General features: G+C 52.4%; 11 protein-coding genes across 11 annotated transcripts; 7 read left to right on the forward strand and 4 right to left on the reverse strand.

The window, feature by feature from the left end:
* Positions 1 to 2122: 2122 nt before the first annotated feature.
* Positions 2123 to 2881, forward strand: NCS57_00692000 (Fe-S-biosyn domain-containing protein; the record flags this gene model as incomplete). Its single annotated transcript, XM_053056787.1, has 2 exons — positions 2123 to 2792; positions 2844 to 2881. 2 exons carry the CDS (start codon positions 2123 to 2125, stop codon positions 2879 to 2881), a joined length of 708 nt encoding a protein of 235 aa, XP_052912982.1.
* A 1501-nt stretch (positions 2882 to 4382) lies between these two features.
* Positions 4383 to 4877, forward strand: NCS57_00692100 (Methylated-DNA--protein-cysteine methyltransferase; the record flags this gene model as incomplete). Its single annotated transcript, XM_053056788.1, has 1 exon — positions 4383 to 4877. Exon 1 carries the CDS (start codon positions 4392 to 4394, stop codon positions 4875 to 4877), a length of 486 nt encoding a protein of 161 aa, XP_052912983.1. The 5' UTR covers positions 4383 to 4391.
* Positions 4878 to 6047: 1170 nt separating this feature from the next.
* Positions 6048 to 7671, forward strand: NCS57_00692200 (Succinate--CoA ligase [ADP-forming] subunit beta, mitochondrial; the record flags this gene model as incomplete). Its single annotated transcript, XM_053056789.1, has 4 exons — positions 6048 to 6101; positions 6174 to 6269; positions 6428 to 7577; positions 7628 to 7671. The coding sequence occupies 4 exons, from the start codon at positions 6048 to 6050 to the stop codon at positions 7669 to 7671; spliced, it is 1344 nt and encodes a 447-aa protein (XP_052912984.1).
* Positions 7672 to 10455: 2784 nt separating this feature from the next.
* On the forward strand, positions 10456 to 10692 carry NCS57_00692300 (uncharacterized protein; the record flags this gene model as incomplete). The annotated part of the gene is made up of 1 exon (XM_053056790.1): positions 10456 to 10692. The coding sequence occupies one exon, from the start codon at positions 10456 to 10458 to the stop codon at positions 10690 to 10692; it is 237 nt and encodes a 78-aa protein (XP_052912985.1).
* Positions 10693 to 10927: 235 nt separating this feature from the next.
* Positions 10928 to 11854, reverse strand: NCS57_00692400 (uncharacterized protein; the record flags this gene model as incomplete). Its single annotated transcript, XM_053056791.1, has 1 exon — positions 10928 to 11854. The coding sequence occupies exon 1, from the start codon at positions 11807 to 11809 to the stop codon at positions 10928 to 10930; it is 882 nt and encodes a 293-aa protein (XP_052912986.1). The 5' UTR covers positions 11810 to 11854.
* A 984-nt stretch (positions 11855 to 12838) lies between these two features.
* On the forward strand, positions 12839 to 13920 carry NCS57_00692500 (Protein-ribulosamine 3-kinase; the record flags this gene model as incomplete). The annotated part of the gene is made up of 3 exons (XM_053056792.1): positions 12839 to 13028; positions 13080 to 13767; positions 13821 to 13920. The coding sequence occupies 3 exons, from the start codon at positions 12839 to 12841 to the stop codon at positions 13918 to 13920; spliced, it is 978 nt and encodes a 325-aa protein (XP_052912987.1).
* A 178-nt stretch (positions 13921 to 14098) lies between these two features.
* On the reverse strand, positions 14099 to 14965 carry NCS57_00692600 (uncharacterized protein; the record flags this gene model as incomplete). The annotated part of the gene is made up of 3 exons (XM_053056793.1): positions 14099 to 14296; positions 14350 to 14713; positions 14796 to 14965. The coding sequence occupies 3 exons, from the start codon at positions 14963 to 14965 to the stop codon at positions 14099 to 14101; spliced, it is 732 nt and encodes a 243-aa protein (XP_052912988.1).
* Positions 14966 to 15487: 522 nt separating this feature from the next.
* On the forward strand, positions 15488 to 17788 carry NCS57_00692700 (uncharacterized protein; the record flags this gene model as incomplete). Its single annotated transcript, XM_053056794.1, has 1 exon — positions 15488 to 17788. Exon 1 carries the CDS (start codon positions 15512 to 15514, stop codon positions 17786 to 17788), a length of 2277 nt encoding a protein of 758 aa, XP_052912989.1. The 5' UTR covers positions 15488 to 15511.
* A 988-nt stretch (positions 17789 to 18776) lies between these two features.
* On the reverse strand, positions 18777 to 19593 carry NCS57_00692800 (uncharacterized protein; the record flags this gene model as incomplete). The annotated part of the gene is made up of 3 exons (XM_053056795.1): positions 18777 to 18801; positions 18891 to 19176; positions 19584 to 19593. The coding sequence occupies 3 exons, from the start codon at positions 19591 to 19593 to the stop codon at positions 18777 to 18779; spliced, it is 321 nt and encodes a 106-aa protein (XP_052912990.1).
* A 557-nt stretch (positions 19594 to 20150) lies between these two features.
* Positions 20151 to 21113, forward strand: NCS57_00692900 (uncharacterized protein; the record flags this gene model as incomplete). Its single annotated transcript, XM_053056796.1, has 2 exons — positions 20151 to 20639; positions 20718 to 21113. The coding sequence occupies exons 1-2, from the start codon at positions 20301 to 20303 to the stop codon at positions 21111 to 21113; spliced, it is 735 nt and encodes a 244-aa protein (XP_052912991.1). The 5' UTR covers positions 20151 to 20300.
* Positions 21114 to 21276: 163 nt separating this feature from the next.
* NCS57_00693000 (RNase-PH domain-containing protein) lies at positions 21277 to 22364 on the reverse strand (the record flags this gene model as incomplete). Its single annotated transcript, XM_053056797.1, has 2 exons — positions 21277 to 21873; positions 21939 to 22364. 2 exons carry the CDS (start codon positions 22362 to 22364, stop codon positions 21277 to 21279), a joined length of 1023 nt encoding a protein of 340 aa, XP_052912992.1.
* Between the last annotated feature and the right edge of the window lie 341 nt (positions 22365 to 22705).

Here is a 22705-nt window from a genome sequence, read left to right on the forward strand (position 1 = left end):
CTGAAAGGAAGCACTGCCCAACCAACGAGGCAAACCTGTAAAATGTCTTGCCTTCTCGTGACCAAGATAACCCGATTTTCACTCTTAATACTTTCTATTATCTATCTGAGTTGTCCTTTTTTTTTTTTTTTTTTTTTTTTTTTTTTTTTTCAATACGAAGGCAACTTGACCATTACGAGGTCGTGGCTGTCATCATCATTCCCAAGTGCTGACTCCTGATCAACTCAGTGGCCGGGCTCCATAATTCGCCGCCTTGCTCTCTTTCGTATCAAAGCCCGACATTATCACTAATGAATGACATTTCCAATGGACATCAACCATGGCAGACAATTTAGCTTAGCCCCGTGAGCCGCGGCTGTAAAGGCCCCTGCGCTCGCTAGTAGCCGCCCCTACAACTTCGGTTCCTGGCGCGCTCGCTGGGCCCTATCCGCATGTAACGTTTCCTTGTGCGCTCCATCGAAAGGTTCAGCTATCGCCCGTTGCCGAACGTTGGTTCCAGCGGCCTGGCAGCGCTCCTCAACGGGCAGCCACACTGTTCGGATGGTCCTGTGACGGGTTATCCCCCGGGGTTGCATCAAGCCAGATACCGTTGCCAACTGTTTTGAGGTTACACTGACCCGGCCATCTCCCACCTCCTGATATTGAATGTCGTACCGTTGAGCGGTCAACTGCCACTGGCCCCAGATTGATCTTCCTCTTGGCTCAAATGGTCACTTCACTTCTCCTGGATAAGTTGCATTCGGTAACCATCGGTTCCATCCAGCGAAACGCAGCAAGGGTAGTTATTGGGAACGGCATGGGGAACCATGTCAGGATTACCATGGACTCGTGACCGAAAAGTCGAAGTATCTGGTTCATTGCCGAGGTTTGTTTTGTGGTGATTCTTATCTTTGGTGTTGTTACTTGCCTCTTCTTTCAATGATAGCTATTTGCAACGTCAGAGGAACAATCAGTGTGGTCTGATGGTTCTCCATGTTACACTCTGTGCACGTGACAGGACAAGTCCATGTGGCAAGGTTGCGTCCATGATGGTTGTGGGTATAACAGATTCAGAGAACCATTATGGAAACCGAAGTGTTGGGACAAGGAGACTCGACCAACAGCCCAGAAGAGCCTGTGGTGGTCATAAGAACCCCTCGATGACTAGGAGGCTACCATCACGAGATCTAACCTAACGTGTAATTGGCGCTGAGACTTCTCGGCAGTGTTATCCAAAACTTATGAAATGTCTAATGCTAGCCCAGGTGGATTGGTGATCAAAGCTGTTGGTATCGTGCCGAGTACTTGGAATCTGGTACTTCGTCCCCATCGGCGAATAGATCCCTCGGCTTCTTCAAGCCATCACATTGGCTACAAATCTCGCTAGGACAAGGTTATACAGGTGCGGTGCCTGCGTCGAATCAGTGGCTGAGAACCAAGATTGCATCTTTCCCCGGATTTTACTCGGCGAATTCTATGCAGCCGGCAACTGGGCATTGGTTGATCATCCGCTTGTCTTGATCTGTGTACATGTCCAACGGTTTTGTGTCATGTATCATCCTGACGGGATTGGTCTGCTCACTTCTATCAAGGTGTTTCAACTTGTGTGAACAAACATTGGTAGCTTTCCTGGTGCCATCAAGGTTCGGCAACAACTCAAGATATTTGTCAGTCATTGCCGAGAAATGTTTCCGCGGAGTCATCGCCGACTGAGGATGACCAAGCCAATTCACGTGTGTCAGAGCTCTTGTCAAGCCAATACCAACATCGCAATTGGTCAATTGGAAATGTCGGAGAAGCCCAAACTCGATGAATAAACCACAGTGGCAATATTGCAATGACATTCTTTGTCATGCCTTGGATAATACCAATTCCCCATGGTCGCGGGCGCGGAGAAATTCTCGCCTCGTCCAGGTCACGCCACAGTGCGCAGAAGACTGAGTAATTCTCGACCTCTGATTGGCTCGGGCCACATCGGGCGTGGCTCCCTGACGTACAAGCCTTGCCCTTCGGCTCTCCGGCTGCAAACGCCTTTTAGCACCGAGCAGCCGGCTTTGAAATCCACCTTCGACCCTCCAATTCCCAACATCCATCTGCAGTCAACACCAACCTGAGACGAACAACCTATCTCCATGCCCCGACAATGTTCGCTACTCGATCGGTAGCCAGAGTCGCACTGCGATGCGCTCCCAATGCCGTGAGGTATTTCTCCTCGTCCCGGCCTGTCGCCGTCGCCTACCATTCCTACACACTCCCCTCCCACAACGCTCCGCCTCCGAGAGGCGATGACGTCCCCGAGACCTCGATAGCTCAACCCGATCCTCTTCCTAAAGTCCACGAGACACGCCCTCCTCCTCAACAACCTCAACGACCCCAGCCGCCTCAGCAACCTCAGCCGCAACAAGAGGCACCCTCACAAAATGCTGCCCCCGCCACACAGAAGACTTCGGCACCAGCTCCGAAGCTCAACGAGAAGGAGGCTCAGAAGCCCAAGGCTGCCCGGCCACGACCAAAGCTACGAGCCCGTAAGGCGGCCATGAAGCTGACGCCCGCCGCCGTGGAGCAATTGAGGGAGATGCTCGACCAACCCGACCCCAAGCTGATCAAGGTCGGCGTTCGGAACCGAGGTTGCAGCGGTCTGGCTTACCACCTCGAATACGTGGACAAGCCTGGTGCTTTTGATGAGACAGTAGAGCAGGACGGCGTCAAGGTTTTGATCGACAGCAAGGCGCTGTTTAGCATCATTGGAAGTGAAATGGACTGGGCCGAGGACAAGCTTAACCAGCGATTTGTGTTCCGGAATCCCAACATCAGTAAGTTTTTCTCAATCGGTACTTGAACATGGGTCCTAACAATTGCCACAGAGGAACAGTGCGGCTGTGGAGAGTCTTTCATGGTTTGAAACATGGCCGGCGTTTGGCCTGGACGGAATAGCAACCGAGGACGACTTTTCCTCACACGAGACGACGTCAACCTATAGACACGAGTCAGCATTCAAAGGAAGCGTGTCCGGGGATATTTGGAAACCACATCAAAGTACAGGCCACCCTACGAGGGGTAGGACCCTGCAACACTTGGGCCAACAAACAGCACGCGGAGCGGCATTTATGAGTTGTGCCTTGTAACATGAAAAATGGGAGCCGGCGGGGATAGGCATGGGAGCCGAGGGCCTCGAACCGGCATAATCAATGGCGTTGGGTTAGATTGGAGAGACTACCTGCCTCTTGAAGAGCATTTATACCAGCGTACCTTGTGTACGGAATAGAAAGTGGCGATGCCATAACAACAACATGGCCTCGAGTGGAATGAGTGAATGAATTGTATTTGGTTCATCATACTGATCTGAACCATCTGAGGCTGCTTGGAGTGCTGAATGTTGAAGGGGCATCAGTGAGGATGGTAGAGATTGTATCGAACAGCAAGCAGAGAATACGTTAAAGGCCTTGGTCCATGGACACATAGAAGACCTGAAGAGACAAGACGGCAACAACGATGTAATGAACAGCGAGGATACCAATCTTGAACGTGGAAGACATCCGTTTAGTCGTTGGAGAGTTGAGACATCTGTCTACTGTTCAAGCGATTACTCTGACACTTTTCATGCCTCCTTCTATTTACACGTTGGCTTCTGGATTCACTTGGACAGTGTCTCTTCAGTTAACATGGACCAGCCCACATGCATGACTGAAGAGTCACTCCTTCCTTATGGTCTAAGGCGTATGCAAGTATATGGAAGGCGGCAGGATCCCGGCCCCACACGGCCCGAAACCGATCGAGATCGATCAAAAAAGGAAATCGACAAAAGAAAACACCAGAGAATATGCATCGTGTAAAACAGAGCATTCCAGGAGCAAAAGAATCGTTTGAAAAGGCAAAAAACAAAGTCGACAACGGCAGGATTCGAACCTACGCGTGCGAACACAATGCCTAGATATGCAAGATAGCAGGGCATCGCCTTAACCACTCGGCCACGTTGTCTTGTTGTTGGAAAGGGCTCGCTAGTTTTGTTTTATCACCCCAGGCAGAATGGAGTTGTTTAGGCATCCAACCGAGCCAAACATGATTCCAAAGACAGGAATGGTGCCTCGTTTTACATGCTGTCAAGGTAGAATGGTGGCAAACCCTGAGAAACTCAAAGCAACAAGGGTCGGGATGTCATGACAAATCTTTGAGATCACATGACTTCGCGATGTGTGTTGCTTTAGATGTTGGCGCCGTTTACGCCCTTTCGCGTGACGCATCATTTCTCGTCGCCGTTTATTTAAACATGAGCATTGCGCGTTAAGAACAAAATATTGAAACAACGATAATATTTTCTAATTATCAAGAGTCGTATTCTGCTCTGGCAACTGGCGACGCCTACTCAACATCTCAAACTCACCTACAACACGCCTGTGATATATCGCCAAGTCATGGCAGCCAATGCTAAACGACCTCTCGAAGAACCTCTTGAGGAACGCAAGACCAAGAGCTCCAAGGTCAAAAAGACATCATCACCTACACCAGCCTCCACAAAGCCCTCCCCCGTCCCAGACTCTATGCGCCCCCAACTCGCCCTCATCACCTCCTCCGACCGCACAGCCTTTGAGAAGCAAGTATGGACGCTGCTCTGCCAGATCCCCAAAGGATCCTTTTCAACCTACGGCCTCATGGCTGCGCATATGGGGTCTTCACCACGGGCTGTGGGCAACGCGTTGAGGCGCAACCCGTTCGCGCCGGGGGTGCCGTGTCACCGGGTCGTGGCAACGGGGGGAGCCTTGGGAGGATTCAAGGGGAAGTGGCCAAAGGATGGAGAGGGGATTACTATTGACGAGAAGAAGAAGTTGTTGAGAAGCGAGGGAGTGAGGTTTGATGGGAAGGGAAAGGTTATTGGGACACCGTTTCAAGGCTTTGTATGATGCTTGCTTGTTATTGGAGTTTGGTATTGTCTTCGGAGTATCTGGCATGATACGACGAGTTCTGCAGGGTTACCAGGGATTCTAGAATGGTCATGGCAAGGTTCTTGACATGAATGGGATGGTTGATGTTGCATCTTCGAATGATACACAGCAGCAGCACTCAGGAAATAGTCGGTAATAAGAATAATTGGTTTCAAAAAAGCACAACCCTCGATTATCCGTCATACGAGAGATTCAAAAAAGCACTCTCGGTCTCTTGAAGCCAACTCCCGTGGGCGCTAAACACGAACGGGTCCCCTGGACGTCTTCGTCCATGTGGGCCAGGGCTCGGTCAACCACGCACCGAGAGAAGCCCTGGTGTAGCCGAATCCCGGAGGTGTTTTACGCAAACTATTCGCTCGTTCACCTTGATGCTTCAATTTACGTTGTCCAGCGGACTTGTATGACCGACTTCAAGTGCCGCATGTGTGTCACGTCAGTCAATTTTGGCCTCGGTGGTCTTGTGCCGAGGAGAGCGAAAGGTGCAAGTTAGCGCTGCCGGTTACTAAAAGTGGAGGTTGTGCGTCCAATCTGCGAGAGGTCCTGTGAGATATCAAGATCCTGGAGGGGGTCCCACGCGCACGGCAACTGGATCATGGTCACCGAGGATGACGAGGTCTTGGGAACGGCTGTTTGGGTGTGATGTGAGCCGAGGCGATAGACGAGGGTGGCAGATGAGATTGTTACAAGTCACAACCAGAAGATGTTATGATAGAAAACAGCCAGAGATGTCAAAGAAACGGTCCAAAACACCAGTTTACAATCAAAATCACCACCTCACCTTCTCACGGCTACCACAGGCTTTATCAGGACACTTTTCTGGGCCCTGCACACTGTCGTCACAGGGAAGTCGATTCCCCGGTTAGTGGGCTGGGTACCTCGGTCAATATCTTTTCCGCATCCCTAGCCCGACAAATCCCGTGCCAGAAAAGGTGGGGCGCACCAAGGGCCTTTCGCCAGCGTTTTTGGGCGGGTGGTCCGTTGGGGGCTTCCAGTTGGCTCCTGACTTGATCAAGCAGGCTTTTGACTTGACAGCTTGGTCCTCATCATCCGAAAAACCTCTTTTTTTCTCTCACGATCTCCCCTTTCTCTCACATCTCTCCTCGCCAATCTCCCCTCTCCTCAGTCACAATGTTCAAGCTCGGCCGTAGTCGTGCTGTGGCTTCGGCCCTCAACGCCTCCAAGGTACGTCTCGATCTCGCATGAGTACTGGCAGACAAGCATGTGGTGTGGTTGCTGACGTCGAATCTACGATAGCTCCAATTTGCTGCTCCCGCCGCTCGATTCCCCGGCGTTCAACAAAGGAGAGCTCTGAGCATTCACGAGTACCTCTCTGCCGACCTCCTGCGACAGGTAAGAGCTCCCTCGTCCTGTCCTGTCCCCCTTTTGCGACCGTCTTCGTTATCGCGAGCCAAACAATGGGGCCACTTCTGGTCGTCCCGCTCATCATGTGCTCTGACCTCACATGCATGCACGAACGAACTGCGGCTAACCACCTATGATGTCAACAGTATGGCGTCGGCGTCCCCAAGGGAGCTGTCGCAAAGACGGCCAAGGAGGCCAAGCAGGTCGCTGAGCAGATTGGCACCGAGGACATGGTCATCAAGGCTCAGGTCCTGGCCGGCGGTCGAGGAAAGGGTACTTTCGACAATGGCCTCAAGGGCGGTGTCCGTGTCATCTACTCTCCCCATGAGGCCGAGATGTTTGCCCAGCAGATGATCGGCTACAACCTCATCACCAAGCAGACGGGTGCTGGCGGCCGTCTCTGCAACTCTGTCTACATCTGCGAGCGCAAGTTTGCTCGTCGCGAGTTTTACCTGGCCATCCTTATGGATCGTCAACACCAGTGCCCTGTCATTGTGTCCTCTTCCCAGGGTGGAATGGATATTGAGACCGTTGCCAAGGAGAACCCCAGTGCCATCAACACCAACTACATCGATATCAACGTTGGTGTGACTGACGAGATTGCCCGCGGCATCGCCACCAAGCTCGGCTTCAGCGAGCAGTGCATCGAGGAGGCCAAGGACACCATCCAGAAGCTCTACCAGATCTTCAAGGAGAAGGACTCGACCCAGATTGAGATCAACCCTCTGTCCGAGACTTCCGACCACCAGGTTCTCTGCATGGACGCCAAGTTCGGTTTCGACGACAACGCCGATTTCCGACAGAAGGAGGTGTTTGAGTGGCGCGACACCAGCCAGGAGGACCCTGATGAGGTCCGCGCTGCCGAGTCCAACCTCAACTTCATCAAGCTCGATGGTGACATTGGCTGCCTCGTCAACGGTGCCGGTCTTGCCATGGCCACCATGGACATTATCAAGTTGAACGGTGGTCAGCCCGCCAACTTCCTCGACGTTGGTGGTGGTGCCACTCCCGCCGCCATTAAGGAGGCTTTTGAGCTCATCACCAGCGACGCCAAGGTCACTGCCATCTTTGTCAACATCTTTGGTGGTATCGTGCGATGCGATGCCATCGCCACTGGTCTGATCAAGACTGTCGAGAGCTTGAACCTCAAGATCCCCATCATTGCCCGTCTCCAGGGTACCAACGTCGATGCTGCCCACCAGCTCATCAACGACTCTGGTCTCAAGATCTTCTCCATCGATGACCTACAAAGCGCCGCCGAGAAGGCCGTGCAGCTGTCCAAGGTCGTCAAGCTCGGTAAGTTGCCTGTCTGGGATACATGTTTCCAAGTACTAATGCATTCGCAGCTCGCGATATCGATGTCGGCGTCGAGTTCACCCTGGGTATCTAAGCGACACAGTCGCAAACCAGATAGACGGGGCGAGGGTTGAATATGGTGTAATAACGATCTGTGAGGCTAGAGTCCCGAGTGCTGAATCTCCGCAAGACGGGGAGAACAGACTGGAGATTATACGGGAGGGTGTTTCTGTTTTTAATTAGCATGCATCGATCGATCCGCCTTGGAGGTCGCGGCTCGCAAGGCGTATGATTTTGATGCCTTTGAATGGGTCCAACGGTTCAATAGAAGGACGGATCAAAGGATACGGGCGAAGGCCTCGAATAAGATGATTCCGCGGTCGTTTCTTCATGTCCATGTTGATGGTGTTGCATGTTTGCGTGATGTCCTGGTCGACACTTGCTGACCATCGATTGTGTTTCTCAGTGGCATATGAATGATGATCAGATCATGCCGGATATAGAGTCTGATGGTGGATTAACGGATGTGCAAGCCATTCTTGGCCATGAAGTTGGGCCAGGGCTGATGAGCCTGTGCGTGGTGCCTGAGCGACAGGGGACGCTTCGGCGGGATGACGACGAGAAGGATGAGGACAAACTCTTAAAGACAAGCTTCTTCACGAGTATCCACCAGTCGTGTCTGGAAAAAAGGTCTGAAAGGAGAAGATTCAGATAAGAGACAGATTATGGCGTGTGTTTCCTCACTTGTCACCCAAGATGTGAGATTTCGGGGTCGAGGGTGATATGAGTGTGACTGTTCGGTCCAGGCTCGGCTATCAACCGTCTCGGGTGGAAGGGGGATGGTGCCATGAACCTTTAAGAGAGACTCATAGTGGAAACAGGTTTGTCGGATTGTTCGTTTTGCTTCCGCGAGCAGGGACGAGCCTGGTTGTCATGGATAGCAAGGAGATGCCTGTAAGAAAAAAGGGCGTTTTTTTTTTCTTGTTGCTCGTTGAGAAAAAAGAGGTCAAAGATCCTTGAAGGGAAGGGATACATGGATGAGGCGTTCACCAGCCACACACCACCACGTTATTGGGCTTGGTGATCTGCCACGCCATTTTCAGCCTCAAAAACTTGATCAACATCCTTACATGTCTTTGAAGCTCGAGATTTTAAAACTCTTTTTCTATGAGTGAACTTGACGTAATTTGCACCTAGAAGTTTCTCATGACTCAAATATGACTAGAAAGAAGAATTTTTTCTTTATTCATCACTTTTCAGGCTTTTCTTATCCTCGGTTATTCCTCAGAACCAGGAGGGACGAGGCCCCACGGCGGCGGTCTTCCCGCGCGCGCCCGCGGGTCCCCTTGATTTTGTGTCCCTTCAAGGCAATCAATTGGATCGCACCCGAATCTCCTGACGTCTTTAATCTCTGCTTCCATATCTTCTCGGCCGGGCAGGCCCGTTTAACCAATGGCCGCGAGTCTAGTGGATGCCGTTCGTGTAATGGGATAGGACGGCCGGGAATTGCAGCAGGGACAGACATTTCCAGGTCCACTGTTTTTGCCATAAGCGACTGTGACGGAAGAGCCGCATGGGGGTGTATGTTTGCGAATACCGATCAAAGGCCGACGGATGGGCAAGGGGTGGTTTAATCTTAGATCTGGGTGGATGCAGGGACGGGAGAGATGTGTTGTTGAGTTGAGATGGTGAGAGTTGATGATATCACGATGTCAACGTCAAGATGAACTGTCCAAGAAGAAGTGTTATAGAATGAGTGGAAAGGAAAAGAAAACAAGACAAATACACATGTATCTTCATAAGCAACCAAAAGACCACTGATGATCCTTTTATTTAATGTTCAAGCTCATTTAGTTGTCGAGATAGCTTCAGTACTTATCTACAACTCCAACATCGAGCCTTGGCAAGTCAACCTCTAACTACTCTCTAATACATATCGAACTAGTAAATCATAATTGGCGGAAATGGCAGTTTACAACGGAAATAAGCCATTCATTCGCTGTCCTGGTCACTCGCATCTCTCTCCCTGGTGACTTACCTCAACTTCCCATACAACATCTGATACTCCAATCACAAGACCAAAGCCACAAAATCCTCAACAACCTATAAGCTACTCTGTATAATTCTTCGCTTGCCGCGCCTACTGCCGTCGTCTCATTTCTCATTACTTTCCTCCAATCCTAGCAAGTCTTGGCTCTTTCTCCGGACACATGGTCTGGACCAAAACGCGGGGAAATGGAGATTTTCCCTTGTGAGGGGGAAAAAAAAACGGACCATTCATGGTGCGTTGAGAGTCTTGGCTCTGGGGAAAAGGAAGCGGTCGAGCTGCTACTACGCACTTTTGGGGTATTCTATGGGTGACATATAAAACGTACTTGAAGACGCGGTAAAAACTGAGGGCATCGCCATGTCGAGAAGGACTCGCACGAAAAGAGTCCCACATTTGAGATCCGGCCGCCGGACGTGTCTCGGTGTTTGGGCTCCCCTTGACGGAGTTTCGCCTCTCACCTCACACCCCTGCTCCACCCGGGATCACATCTCCACTGAGGAACACCCTTTCACCTGTGAGAGAGGGAAAGAGATCAAAATGTGTTCTCGGCTTGTTCCCGGGTCCCACTGTTGCCGCAACGCACAGGCACCTTGCTGAGAAGGGGAGGGACGTGTTGGATGACCTCGGATGAAAGAGGAAGGGCATAAATACCCTGGGGAGTCCTCGAGTGTTAGGAGTCGCTCTGTTCTGAGCAGTTCAGTTTACATCAAGACATCTACACACTTCTGTCTACACATCAAATCGAGTACACATTCACATCTCGACCACCAACATCATCAAACAACCATCACCACTACCAACATCAACTCCACCACAAACACCTTCAACATGCCTTCTGCCGCACGAAACTGGTTCGCCCGCCACTGCGCTCCTCCTCCTCCCCTCACAAACACTCCCGTCTGCCCCTGCACCACCTGCTTCAACGGTGGCTCCCACAACAACAACTCGGCCTCCTTCTCCGTCACCACATCCACTGACCGGAGACGTGCCGACTCGGAAACCTCTTCCATCTCAAGCGGCACCACAGTCACCACCGTGTCACATATCGAGACCACCAAGCAATAAACAACTACAACACAACACGGGTTTATCGAACTTGAGCAAGAGCTATCAGCGCAAAATACAGCACCGAGCGTGGCGTTTTTGAGGGAAAACAACAGCAAAGTTTATTGAGAGCGTATTTTTTTTTTTCGTGCTCTGGGTTTTTGGATACAATAATGACTCTCTGACTTGACGTGGTCCTGAGACCGAAGTCGGGGAGTATAATACACATGCAATTATTCCACTTGTTCCATCTCTTCTATGCTTGCACCTGATTCCAACTCGTTAATAACTCCTTGGCCGCTGACAGATCCGTTCCTGTCACCTCTTCTATCTGTTCCGCCTCTTCCAATGCCGTCTTACCATTAGAGCTCTTACAGTTTACATCCACTCCGTGCTCGAGGAGTATCCTCATCACTCCAATGTATCCCCTGGACGCCGCTTCATGAAGCGCTAGGGATTGTTTTCCTCGCAACTTGGTGTGATCTGCCGAATCCTTCTCATGGTCTGCTCCCCGTTCCAACAGACGCCGCACAACATCCTCATGGTTCCCCCTCGCCGCCCACCGGAGCGCCCCCGAGTTCGCAGTCTCGGCTCCATAGTCGAGCAACATGTCGACCACCTCTGTCCCCGGATAACTCTTCTGATACCACCCAGCAACCCATCCGAGAGGGGGGAGATAAGCGCAGTCGGGATCTTGATTAGGGTCGGCGCCAGCTTCGAGAAGGAACCTGATAAACTCGGGTCGCTGACGACTCCGACATGCGGCGATAAGTGCCGAACCCTGACGGTCGTACTGCATCAGCAAGATATCAGGGTCCACCCGGAGGAAGGCCGATACGAGCGGCATAGAGCCCGAGTAGATGGCGGCCCGGATAGGTTCCTCGGCGAGTTTGCCGGGCGGATACTCGGCGAGCAGATACTCAACGACCGAGATCTCTTCGGCCCATGAGGCGGATGCTAATAGGTATTGAATGGTTTCCTCAGAAGGAGGTGATTCTTCCTCGGCAGCCAGGAAGCATCGGAGCCGCTCAACATCACCGGATGCAGCGACTGACGCCAGAGTCGCGGCGGCCGGCTCAACCTCGAGGGAGAGATAATGCCGGTATGGACCTTGACGCATGCCCCGTGTTATGAACATGGTTTTTTTGCAAAGCCCAGCCTTGAGCGTGCTGATCAAGAAGTTGATTGAGTTGGTTTGCCTTGGGTGAGCCGAGGTCGCTCAAGTCGGAAAGGTGTAGATGGATTCCGACCGATCCAGGTAGGCTGCTAAATTGTGGCCTGTTGTGTCACCAGCCCGATTTGACATTCGATAGGCTTCTAAATCGTTTCTACTCTGAGTGAGTGAGTGTTGGCAGGAACTGCTTTCATCACGACAGTGGCTCGTGTTGGTGAGGCAGTGGTAGACCCCTCTTACTCTATTCGTACCCAAGAATCGATGGCGTGCTTTGATAGAGGGGCCGACAGCGCCGAGGGCTGAAGGTCTCACCATATTACACATTCCCTCCGATGGCCTTGTCTGGTCGAGATATTTCAAGTTTTCAAGAAAGTCTGGAAGCAAAACTTAGGCAACCTTTTCTCTCGAGGTCCCATTCGGATTTGCATTCTCATGCTCTGTTCAAACAGGACAAAGTTTCGAGAATAGCCAACGCCAGTGAGTTTCAACTCAGCCTCATAGGGCTACTTATCTTGGTCAACACGTTATACCTGCAACCCATGAGGACCTGGCTACCCCAGAAACCTTGTTTCTCCAGAGTTGATCCTAACCTGAACGAATTCACTCACCGGCCGTAGAACCGGGACACCTCCGGAAAAAGAGTGGAGCCCTCCCGGCGCCGAACAAGAGTCCGCTCCCAATCTAAGAAAGCAACGAATGGATAGAGTCTCTATCGTACGATAGAAGACATTTTGTTTTATCACGGGTTGCTCAAACTTGGACCCTTTTTGCATTGCATGACCCATCTACTCGTGCATAAAATAGGTCACTATATCTGCCGCAGTTCACTTTCGTCATTAAGTAATCCCCCGGCTTTGACGTCACCTCATCCCACGTCCTTTTAGCCTGCAATACACACCTCTCTCGAGACATGGGCGTCATATCAGCGGCTTTACAACATTGATAGATTCGCAGAAACAGGCTCTTTTACTGCATTGTCTTCGTCTCGTCGCCATGCCGTATACCAAGGTTGACCCCGCCATCGTTGAGGCGCTCGGGTTGGACCCCGCCTGCTCGTCCATCGCTTCCCATGGCGGATCAGGCTTTGCGTCGACTTTCAAGATATCGACCACGGTTGACGGGAAGCCAGTCAACTACTTTGTAAAGACTGGTCCTGGAAAGGAGGCCGAGATTATGTTTCGAGGTATATATTCTATCTAACTACTCTCACAACCATATCCTCTAACACTCACAGGTGAACATGCCTCCCTCAACGCCATCGCAGATACAGTCCCCAACTTCTGCCCTCGTTCTCACGCCCATGGAGCTCTAGCCAACCGCGAGGGACACTTCTTCCTCGTGACCGACTTCCTGGACTTGGGATCTTCAGCCCCTGGTGGCACGGGCAGGACCCTCGCTGCAAAGCTCGCCCAGCTACACACTACACCCGCACCTATTCCAGAGGGCCACGATAAGCCCATGTTTGGCTTCCATGTCCCGACGTGCTGCGGATCTACAGAGCAGGACAATTCGTGGAAAGAGTCGTGGGCTGACTTTTACGCCGAGAACCGCCTCAGACACATCAAGCGCGAGGCGGTTCGCAACCACGGCCCAGACCCAGAATTTGAAAGGCTCATTGAAAAGGTTGCCTCCAATGTTGTCCCGCGGTTGATCGGAGACGACAAAGTCAAGAACATCAAGCCGGTCGTCATTCATGGCGATTTGTGGAGCGGTAACCATTCGAGAGGGCAGATTGCCGGCAAAGGTGGCTGCGAAGAGGTTGTATACGACCCTGCGGTTGTCTATGGCCACTCCGAGTATGAGCTCGGCATTATGATAATGTTTGGAGGCTTCACCCCTCACTTTTGGCGTGAGTATCGGCGGCTTGTCCCCCCAGCTGAACCTGCGGGGGAGTGGGAGGATCGACTGAGGCTATACGAACTGTAAGCAGCTCCCTTTTGGTTTCAGGCCTGTACGAGATACTGACATGCTTCAGATATCATCATCTCAACCACTATGCCATGTTTGGAGGTGGCTATCGATCAGGAGCCACGTCTATGATGAAGGGTCTAATCCACAGGTTCGGATCGGGATAGCAAAGCAGCAAGAAGGACTAATGACAATCATGTCGAAATTGATGAATTTAAATGCAAAATGCCTCTCAACGCCTCAACGTGATCGCTTGTATAGACCCATCTCTAAGTGTGTTAACAAAAAAATCAACTCGCCAAAAATGCAACACTCGTCCAAGATGTGATGATCGTCTCGTCTCGCTCATGCAGCTAGCATGGCTGGTTGCTTTCTCCTTTCGGCCTGCGCCTCTTGCTCTTGTCTCTGTTCTGCCACGGGCGGTTGTGCGATGGGGACTGAGGGCAATTCTTGCGCGACTTCGGCTTCGAGGGCGAGTAATTCCTCTTCCACTTCTTCCTCGTCCTGGTTCGAGATGCGGCCTCCGAGCATGTCGCTAACTTCCTAAAGGGGCGTAAGTAAAGATCCATTGAAAAATATACTCCTGAGATGCTCACCTGTTGATACGCGATTGCATCCGCCGTCTCTCCCATCAACTTCTCCACATGTTCTATACCGCCCATCTCAGCATGAATCTCCTGCAGCACCTTGGTTCCCTGCTGCAGTCCGAACAAGACATCCTTTTGTATAAGCGCAAACTCGACATCGGTCGTCAACTTCTCGAGCTGCGCTAGTTGCGCGTCCGTCTTGGCGAGCAGCGACTCCTGGTACTTCTTGCGCCGCAGCGCCAGCAGAGCCCTCTTCTTGTCGCCCTTTGCCAGCATCTGCCTCGCAATCTCGGTCTCCTTGTCGGTGAGCACGCTGATGCGCCGTTGGTACTGGTGTAGCTTGTCTCGCTGGTTCTTCATGTCCAGGATCGCTCTAGCGGAGGGGGAGGATGTTAGTCACGAGCGCAATCGGAGAGGGAGATGGCGGAGTGATCTGGGGAGGATAAGAAGCTTACTTGTCCTGGGCTGTTACTTTACTCGCGTTGCCTCCCATGGTGAGTATCACAGCTTCTAGAATTGCCGTGGAATGGCCTGGAGAGGGATTGTTGTCGTGAAATTGCGCAAGATTAGGTCTGCGAGAGTCGGCTCGGCGATTGTCACGAGGGACGAGGGAGACCATCGTCATCGGGCGCAGAAGGGTTCCACAGCTTTATCGATAAGCAGGGCCCCTCCAACGCTTAAGATAAGAAATGTATAAAATATTCACAACTTCTTGACAATTATTATAATCATGAGCATTCCTTAGGCCAATCTTTTGTATTAGATAGATATATAGTAAGGATTATATAAACACAATCCAATGGGAAGAAGATAATAATTTAAAGTAAAGTAAAATTAATAAAGGTCTCTTACATTATTTTATTAGCTTTATGATGAGATACGTCCGTCCTGTCAGGTTCACAACACGATTCCTTCGTACCTAAACAAGTCATGATCAGAAATCTCTGTTCAACTTAAGTACTTACTATGTAACGGCTTCCGCTCTCCTCTCTCATGCTCACCGATTTTCCTTTTTCAATCGATCATCGAGGTGCTGGTAAGAAACCGCATCAAGTTCCGTCTGCCTTACGTAAGTATGTTCCTCCACCGCAGCCGCTGCACAATCTTATCGATCGGACCCATCTCTCTCAGAATTTCTCTTCAGCGTAACATTTCCAAATCGCATACCGTCATGACGCTGGGCGCCAAACGGCCCCGGGTCAACCTCCGGCAGGGCCTCGACCGCGATGTCTACCAGATTCTCAAAAAGCTTGAAGATGCTAACGACGGAAAGCCCTTCAAGAGCATCTCGGCCGTCTACGACGCCATCAAACGGTCCAATTCGAGCCTGAGCCGACAGAAGAAGCGTCCTCTTGAGGACTCGATCGAACGAGTGCTACAATTTCGTAAGGAGGAATTGGGCGATTCGAGCGATTCGGAGGCCGCTCTCGAGGAACCGGCGAAACCTGAAGACGACCGATTCTTGCTCAATCGCCAGATGACGAAGCATTGGCATACGGCCCAGAGCCCGTCTGGCGGCCCGAATTCGACGCCGCAGACCGAGGCCCCGCGCGCCGTCAAGAAGCGACGACTGCAGGAAGATGGCCAAGAGCAAGCAGCGAACGGTGCGACAACACCAAAGGGCGCCCTGACGGATACAGATGCGCCGGCCTTGGAAAAGTCAGACAAGGACAAGGACAAGACAAAGAAGGCATCAAAGTCGAGCCGCTTCAGAGTCGAACATCCTTCGGATCCACTGCTGCTCGGCGGTGTGGGCGATATCTATTCAGACCTAATGCGCATCACCGAGCCCGCGCTCAAATGGCCCGAGTTATATGCGACCAAGAGTTGGCGAAAAGTGCCAGGTATTCTATTGTCAGGCCCGCCAGGCATTGGCAAGAAGTCCTTGGTCAAGTCTCTTGCGGCCAAGCTGGAGGTTCCAATTGTCTCTCTCGGGGGCTGCTTTGAGGACCCTGAACGCATGGAAAGGAGCTTGAACGACGCGATTGACGAAGCAATGAGGCTTGCCCCTTGTATTGTCCTCATCGAGCAACTCGATTGGTACATGTCGAAACCAGGAGGAAGCGGGCACAGCGAGAGTCACCGTCGGACCGTTACACAGTTTATGCGACAGATGCAGCGGCTAAAGGCAGATCAAGAGAAGGATGGACACGTTCTGGCCATGGCGACGACTTCGAGGATCACGGATGTCGACCCTGCCGTGTTGAAGGAGGGTTTGTTTGAGCGCACAATTCAGATGAGGATACCCGACCTTGAGGCTCGACAGGATATCTTCAAACACATCACACGAGGCATGCAGCTCGCTGAGGATGTCGACTTTCAGGCACTGGCCAAGATGACACACGGCTTTGTTGGCGCGGATATTGTGGTTGTCACGACGCTGGCTCAAGACGCTACGATAGAGCGAATCAGGCACATGGACGAGTATCGAAACTGCTTTCTTAGCCTCGATGAGCCTATTATCGACCCATCAGCAGACCTTATGGAACTTGCCGATCAAGCACCTCGCCCACCTTTTCCAGAACCCCCTGAGACCCCGGTAACTCTGGAGGACTTCAAAACGGCCATCAAGGGCTTTACACCTTCGCTCCGCAAGGAAGGCTTCACTGTCATCCCCAGTGTCACATGGGATCAGGTCGGTGCCCTTGAGCAGGTGCGCAACCAGCTCGACATGTCCATCATTGGGCCCATCAAGAACCCAGAACTCTATCTTGGCGCCGGTATCAACCGTCCAGCTGGATGTCTCCTCTGGGGACCTCCCGGCTGTGGCAAGACCCTTGTTGCTCAGGCCGTCGCCAACGAAGCGCAGGCCAGCTTCATTCTCATCAACGGTCCCGAGCTACTCAACAAGTACGTGGGCGAGTCGGAGCGTGCTGTGCGTGAGCTGTTCAACCGTGCACGCTCTTCCACGCCCTGTATCCTCTTCTTTGACGAGATGGATTCACTCGTGCCGAGGCGTGATAACTCTTCCACGGAAGCTGGTGCTCGAGTTGTCAATGCACTGCTCACAGAGCTTGATGGCGCTCGTGATCGTGCCGGCGTGTACGTCATCGGCACAACCAACCGCCCGGATATGATAGATCCGGCGATGCTTCGACCTGGTCGTCTCAGCGTTCAGCTCTTCTTGGATCTCCCAACAACAGATGAACGAGTTGACATCCTGCACGCCATCTACCGCACGAATCATCCATCAGCCACGCCGGCCGAACTCAACCGCCTCGAGCCCGTCGCACGTGACAAGCGGTGTGACGACTTTAGCGGTGCTGATCTGGATGGATTGCACATCCGGGCTGCCGAGAACACCGTGAAGCGTGTGTTGAAGGGCGAGAAGAAGAAGCCAGAGATTGACGACCAGGACTGGGAGTATGCCCTGACGACGACACGCCGTAGTGTGCGCAATCCAGAGTCGTACAGGAAACTGGAAGCCAAGATGCGGGAGTCTAACTGATACCATACCTTTAGAAGAGACTCTGTATATCTTTTGAAGAATTTAATGATACATTCTGATGATAATTGTTTATATTGTGATGATGACGATCTCATATTATGATGTCTATTATTTCTCTTATGGCGATACGTATTTCGTATTATGATGATAATTAGCCAGCTATTGCAGTTGATTCCTGATGCGAACCATTGTCGATCATCCTCTACTTGCTCCCTTCATCCTTTCCAAAGTCCCAGCCACCTCGTGGCTCGACCTCCAAAGTCCAATCAGCAACCCCCTTCCGCCTCCTTAGTCAGGGGCAAGAAAATGCCCGATGACAAGGTCCCTCCCGATCCGCCGCAAATCTCTTGCCGCATTCGCCGCACCGGAGCAACGGAAATAGCTCGGCGAGCTAAACCAAGAAGAAAAAAAAAAGTTGGTATGTCCTCATGATCGGGAAATCTTGGTAGCTTTTTTCTCGTACCAGCTCAAAACCGCGCACCCACCCGGCTATCGGTGGCTCATGACTTATGGTGAGTGACTTGTCATCGAAAATGACATGATTGAGATTGGTCGGCGATAAATGGGAATGGATCGGGGAGGTCGGAGAGCAAGATCGGCGACCACCCTTTTTTTTCGGTTGTCATGGGTGCTACCAGGAATGACGTTGAGGTCATACACAAGAAACTGCATGAGATCAAGGCATTGCGTTGAGATCAGTGAATCAATTCTTTTTTCGTCATCAAACAATACAAGGCTCTGGATATGAAAAGGGCGGATTTCTTTTTTTAATCGTAGATCCTATTCCGCCCCCCTTAACCAACGCCTGGCTTTTCTTCTTCTTCTCTGTCTCGGGAGGACGAAGAAAACGCATAAAGAGGAGATGGGAATAGGTACAAGCACCGTTGTCTTTCTAAGTGCTGTATGGTCTATAAGTACAATCGCCCCCTGGCGCGATCCCTCGTCTATCAAAAAAGTCGTAACATTACACGCGATGTCTTTTGGTCGCTTAAGCACAAGAGTCCTTGAGGTAGCTGTTGAGACAAGGGTTAGCCACTGTTCATGTGAAAGGTCTGAACACGCGACGTCGGAGACGCAGGTGTTGAAAAGAGTCAAAACTTACGCAATGAGGTCGTTTCGGTCCTTGGCCTTCTTCAGGCCACCGAAGGCCATCTTGGTGCCGGGGATGTACTTCTTGGGGTTCTCGAGGTAGTCGAAGAGGGTCTGGTCGTTCCACTCGACACCCTTCTGCTTGTTGGCGTCGGTGTAGGCGTAGCCCTCGACGGTACCACTCTTGCGGCCGAAGAGGCCGTGCAGGGCGGGGCCGATCTTGTTGCCGCCGTCCTTCTCAACGGTGTGGCACTGAGCACATCGGGTCTTGAACAGGTTGGCACCCTTCTTGACGTCGCCTGAGGGAATGTCGAGTTAGTATGTGAGTGAAAATGCGGATCCGGTGCGGTGCCGGGTGTGAGCGCTGCTGAGAGGGATTGAGTCTAAGAGAGGGCGAGGGTGAGATTGCGATGCTGTTGAATGGCGTCGCACAGGCTGTTGGTGAGCCATTGTCGAGAGAATCTTGGTCAGGAGGGAGCCTTGTCTGGGTAAAATGACGCAGGCTGGCTGAAAGAGACAGCTCGCGTGCCCGCCGTCAGCGGTCGCCGCAGAACCCTCAAAAGACCCGAAACTTCGAATTGAAGCCGTGGAATCCTCTGCGCTGAAGCTCCTCTGTCTCGCGATCCTCAATTGACCTCCCAGCGACGCTCACGGTCACGGCGCAAACAAAGGGCGAAGGCTGCTGCACAGAAAAAAGAGCACTTACCGCCAGCCATTGTGAATGTTAGGTATGAATTAACGGGTAAGGATGAGGTGGTAAAGGCAAGGTGAGGCTCGAGCCAAGGTCAAGAAATGGATCTTGAAGATGTGGTTGGTAATGGAGAGAGGGAGAGAGGATGAAGGGAAAGGAGGAGGGAAGGAAGAAAAAAAAGGGAAAGAGGCAAAACAAATCTTTATGACAGCATGACAGCCCGCCAAAAGGGCCGCCCGCCGCCCCGGTGTGTGCCTGCCTTGGCCATCTGCCCGGGAAGTTTGCTCACTTTTTCGCCAACGGCCGTTCGGCAGCCACCTGTGGCTGGGGTAGGTCCAACCAATCAGAGTGCGAGAATTACGCAGACTGCGAATGTGGCTCCGGGTGAAGTCGGATCATGAGGGCGGGTCCGCGCGGCGGCCAGGTTTTTCCGGGGTAGCAAGTACCTGATGTCAGAGCCCTTGACCCTTTTTGGTTTGGACCGAGCAAACGGAGGGGAGCAAACAGCGGAGTGGGTCCCCCGCTTCCCGGGTCCGAGTCAGTGCTTGATTTTTTTAACCCTTCAGCGGACTTCGGAAAAAAGATTCTTCTGAATCGAAAGTGAGGGCATCGCCAAAAAAAAAACAGCCTCAACCCACCAACCTCGGCCTTGAAACGCCCGCCCGGTGGCACGCGGAGGAGACCCAGGATCAACACAAGCTTCTCTCTTCCCCAGCAGAGGCACCTCCAACAATGGCAACCCGTGCCATAATCCCCCGCTTCCTCCTCCCCCTCCAGGGACCCCTCTGGCGCGGCATCAGCATCCCGCTCTCCCAGAACAGCATCCGAATCCGCTTCGCCAGCTCCTCGACAGAAAAGCCCATTGTTCTCGAGAAGCCCGCACGCTTCAACCCGCCTTCCCATGGATCCCGAGCAAAGAGGAACCATGTTCCCAAGCACTACGGACCCGACCTCACCGCCGCCGAGATCGCCGCGCAGAACACCAAGAACTACCCGGGCATGATGGCCCCCGAGGGAACCTGGGCGCATTTCTTTTGGCACAGTAGGCTTCTGCACACTTTCATCACCATGGTGCGTTAAACTCACAACTCAATTGCTCCCAATGGGCAGCAACGAGCAAATCACACCACCGATGCTAACCCCTCACAGGGCACCCTCTTCGCCCTCGGCGTCTTCACCTTCTTCATGAACTACGCCTACAACTCGCCCTACAAGGACCTCGTGCCCCCCATCTCGGACCTCTGGACGCACCCGATCCACTTCTTTGTCGGCTGGAAGAACGTCATCCTGCTGCACGAACAGGACAAGGCTGAGAAGGCCGTCGAGCACCGAACCCGCCACCTCGACGACGTCGCCAAGCGCCGCTACTTTATGAAGATGCACGGCATCGAGACCAAGGACCCCGTGTCTATCGTGTTCGGCAAGGGAGAGGAAAAGTCCGAGGACGAGCTCGAGGCCGCAGCCATGGGACGTGAGCCCCCGCAGAAGACCGAGGAGGAGAAGAAGCCAGAGGAGAACAAGAAGAAGTGGCTTGGTATCTTTTGAAATGTATAAAAATGGCAACCAAAAACTCAAATCTGCCTGTAAAATAGCTGTAGCATAATGAGCCCACGCCTTCCAAGTCGCAGATTGTATGATTACATCGGATATCCAGCCTTTTACATCTTGCAGTATTCTATGCCACAGTGATCAAATCACAGATGTTTCGTCATGTCAGCTCAACTCCCTCGAGACCATCCAACACATCATCCGCAACACCACCCTTCTCCAACACGGCCTGTATTATGCCATCCATGACACCAAACTTGGTTCCTCCCAAAGGCGCCTTCCACACTCCCTCAGTACTCTGTGCATCGCCCGCCTGCTTCGTCCCATTGGTATTCGTAGTGTGTGGCACACCAGGTGGTGTGAGTCTCGAAGGCGGGTCAACAGTCCGGATAGACAGCAACCTAAGCTGGCGGCCCGTAGAATCGACTTCCATGTCACCCTCCGTCTTGACGCGGCGCACCTCAGCCACAGAAACTGCGAGCGCCGTCTCTGCGACAGCAAGCTCCTCCTTGGCTGGGTCGAAAATGGTGTTGTCGCCAACTGCGACGACGAGCAGAGTAATCGGGGGTCGCGATCCAGCTGCGCCAGCACCCTCGCGCGGGTACAGGAAATTCGAAGCCTCCCAATCGTCGTCAAACATGGGGTCTTCGTCACCCTCAGACTTGAGGCGCGGGAGGCGCGTAGCCAGGAGGGCGAGGTGGGTTGTGAGTGAGAGAAGCGGGAGAGGGTATGACAGTGGAGGTGATATTAGCAGAACCTGTATATGCAGTCAGTATCAGTCTTGTCGCGGAAAGACGGGCAATCCGTAGAAGCCACACATACATCGAGGTATAGCCTCCAGTGAAACCGCCTGTTGATCCTCAACTTCTTGGCAAACTCCTTGTCGGCCAAGAGCGCCTCCCTCAACATCTCGGCCAAAAATACTGTCGAGGCATCATCATCCCTCTGTCCGGGAATCTCCACCGCCAGCTCGAGCCAGTCGCCCCTCGTTCTATCCTCTTCGCCCTGGTCCTCCTCTCCGCCAGCCGTCTTTTCAATCTCTGCCTTGACTCCCACGATGGCTTCGGTGCCGTCGGCAAAATGAACTCGCGCGCTACCGTTTGTGCCAGGGAGAACTCCAGTCTCGGCCGTCAGGGGACGAAACTGCGTCGGCGTGCGGCCATCGGGTCGGATGGGGGGTCGGAGTGAGAGGGTGCGATGGAGGTAGGCGAGCTCAGCAGGCGAGAAGAGGCTTTGCTGCGTCGCCATTGCGATGATGGCGGGCGCTCAGCAGCAGATAAAACCGGGGTGTTCTTCTCAAGCTTGCAAGATGTAGCAATGCTAGTTCTCTATTGGGCGCGACGCGGAAATGCTGTGTCGCAAGCTGGGTCTCAATCACTCGATGTTTTTTGATGTTTGGAAAAGGTTGGTCCTTCACCGAGGTGAGTGATAAGATAAAGAAAAAAGCTAGGTGTGGTGGGCGGGGTGCTTGATGGAGCCTCTGATCTTGATCCATTACACAGGCACTCAACTCAGTTCAACTTACAACTCACAACTTGCAATCATTTACAAGGCATTTCAGCGTAATACTTATCCTTCTTGCTTCATAT

Source organism: Fusarium keratoplasticum, chromosome 5 (assembly GCF_025433545.1).
Source record: "Fusarium keratoplasticum isolate Fu6.1 chromosome 5, whole genome shotgun sequence".
Lineage (NCBI taxonomy): Eukaryota > Fungi > Ascomycota > Sordariomycetes > Hypocreales > Nectriaceae > Fusarium > Fusarium keratoplasticum.